The 1,823-nt window shown below is 30.5% G+C and overlaps 1 protein-coding gene across 1 annotated transcript; it reads left to right on the forward strand.

Annotated features, from left to right (window-relative positions):
- The first annotated feature begins 667 nt into the window (after positions 1–667).
- On the forward strand, positions 668–1,649 carry LOC111786779. The gene is made up of 3 exons (XM_023667006.1): positions 668–969; positions 1,085–1,172; positions 1,250–1,649. The coding sequence occupies exons 1-3, from the start codon at positions 778–780 to the stop codon at positions 1,615–1,617; spliced, it is 648 nt and encodes a 215-aa protein (XP_023522774.1). The 5' UTR covers positions 668–777; the 3' UTR covers positions 1,618–1,649.
- The last annotated feature ends 174 nt before the right edge of the window (positions 1,650–1,823 follow it).

A 1,823-nucleotide genomic window follows, 5' to 3' on the forward strand; every position in this document is an offset into this window, starting at 1 on the left:
TATATATATATATATTTATTTATTTATTTATTTATATTATCCATCAGCGAATATATGGATACATTTTTTCAGTGAGAAGCAAAAGATAAGGCTTATAAGAAATTATAAGAGAGGGAGAAAATCAAGCAAAAGTCAAATTTGATGTAAAAATAAATAAATTAATAAAAATACCCAAAGCTCCTTTGATACCCTTTGTTTTTTTTTTTTTTTTTTAAATAGTTTTAAAAATATTCTTAAATAATTAAAATTAAAAAAATAATAGTATTGACCTTTTAAAATTTATTAAAAATTTTAATTTTTTTATGTCGGACGAAAATTGTATATATAAACTTCATAAAAAAATCTCCAAATTCTTTTTTTTTTTTAAAGCTTATGGGTATTGATGTTAACTTAAAAGTTTATGGTTATTTTTAAAACGTGGTATTAATGCTCCGTCCATATGTTAGTGGTAGAGGATTTTTAATTTGTTTTTAAGCACAAATGTTACTGAATTTTTTAAATAATTTAAAAAGTGTTTTTATTTTTTATTTTTTTAAATGAAAGAATATTAATGAAATCTTCAAAATTATAAATATTTAAAACAAAATANAAAAAGAAAAAAAGAGAAAGGATATGGATTGATATTCACTTATGGCCACATCCTCCAATATTCCTTTAATTTTTGATTGGGGTTGAGAACTCATTCCTTCTTCTTTCATTTCCACCACAACTCTGTGTTCACTTCCATGGCTTCTTTTATATCCCAATCTTTGTTTCCCTTCCACTCTTTGCTCTTCCATGGCTATCAACAACACAACCACTTCATGTCTTGTTTCAGCCATGGATCGCCTTTGGCACCACCACATCATTCTTTCCTCTTCACATCCTTTCCCTTCCCATCTCCACCCAACTTTTCCTTTCTCAAACTTCCCTTCTTCCCTTTCCTCCGACCGCATCTCCCTCGACGACGACACCTCCCTCCTCTCCCAGGTAACCCTTCTCCCTGTGCTCCATAGGATATCATAACGAATAAGAACGACAACGATTTTGAACTTACGATCTCGTGCGCTCTACTAAAAGTGATTTTGATGTTTGTTTTGTATAGGAAGATGATAGTATCAATGGAGACAGATACAAACAAGATGGAAAGAGAGAGTCAATGGAAGAAAGTGTCAGTGATCCTGAATTTACAAGTGAGTTGAATTATTATTACTATCATACATAAACTTTGAAACCCAATTAATAAAATGTGGAGAATTGTTGTGTGCAGTGAGGAAAAAATTGAACAAATCTATGAGTTGTAAAAGCTTGGGGGAGTTGGAGCTGGAGGAAGTTAAAGGGTTTATGGATTTAGGGTTTGAATTCACGAGAGAAGATTTGAGCCCTCAAATGGTGAAGTTGGTACCTGGTTTGCAAAGGTTTAAAACTCTAATGGACAGACAAAATCTCGAAGACGACGACGACGACAACGACGATAAGAAAAGAGATATAGCAAGACCATATCTTTCAGAGGCATGGACAATAAACCGACCAAATTCCCCTCTTTTAAACCTAATGATGCCAAGAGTTTCTTCAACCACTGACATGAAGAAACACCTAAGATCTTGGGCTAGAACTGTTGCAATTGAAATTCAATAAGAAAATTTTTACACTTATTTTAATTTTTTTTTTTTTTAAACAATTTTGTTATTTGGTTAATTATATATATATATATAAAAGTTCAACGAAATCGAACCATCAATTTTTAAGATGCATAGGTCGAAAAGAACATATATAAATAAAGAACTGTCGTGTTTTATAATAATCAAAACCCATACAGTTTTTTTTTTTTTTTTTTTTTTTTT

The sequence above is a fragment of the Cucurbita pepo genome, unplaced genomic scaffold, assembly GCF_002806865.2.
Source record: "Cucurbita pepo subsp. pepo cultivar mu-cu-16 unplaced genomic scaffold, ASM280686v2 Cp4.1_scaffold002757, whole genome shotgun sequence".
Lineage (NCBI taxonomy): Eukaryota > Viridiplantae > Streptophyta > Magnoliopsida > Cucurbitales > Cucurbitaceae > Cucurbita > Cucurbita pepo.

What these genes read in the sequence shown, in the direction of transcription:
- LOC111786779 (XM_023667006.1), top strand. Translation starts at nt 778, where the DNA reads ATGGCTATCAACAACACAACCACTTCATGTCTTGTTTCAGCCATGGAT. An exon ending in ACACCTCCCTCCTCTCCCAG is followed by an intron (nt 970 to 1,084) that starts GTAACCCTTCTC and finishes TGTTTTGTATAG; the next exon opens with GAAGATGATAGTATCAATGG. An exon ending in CAGTGATCCTGAATTTACAA is followed by an intron (nt 1,173 to 1,249) that starts GTGAGTTGAATT and finishes TGTTGTGTGCAG; the next exon opens with TGAGGAAAAAATTGAACAAA.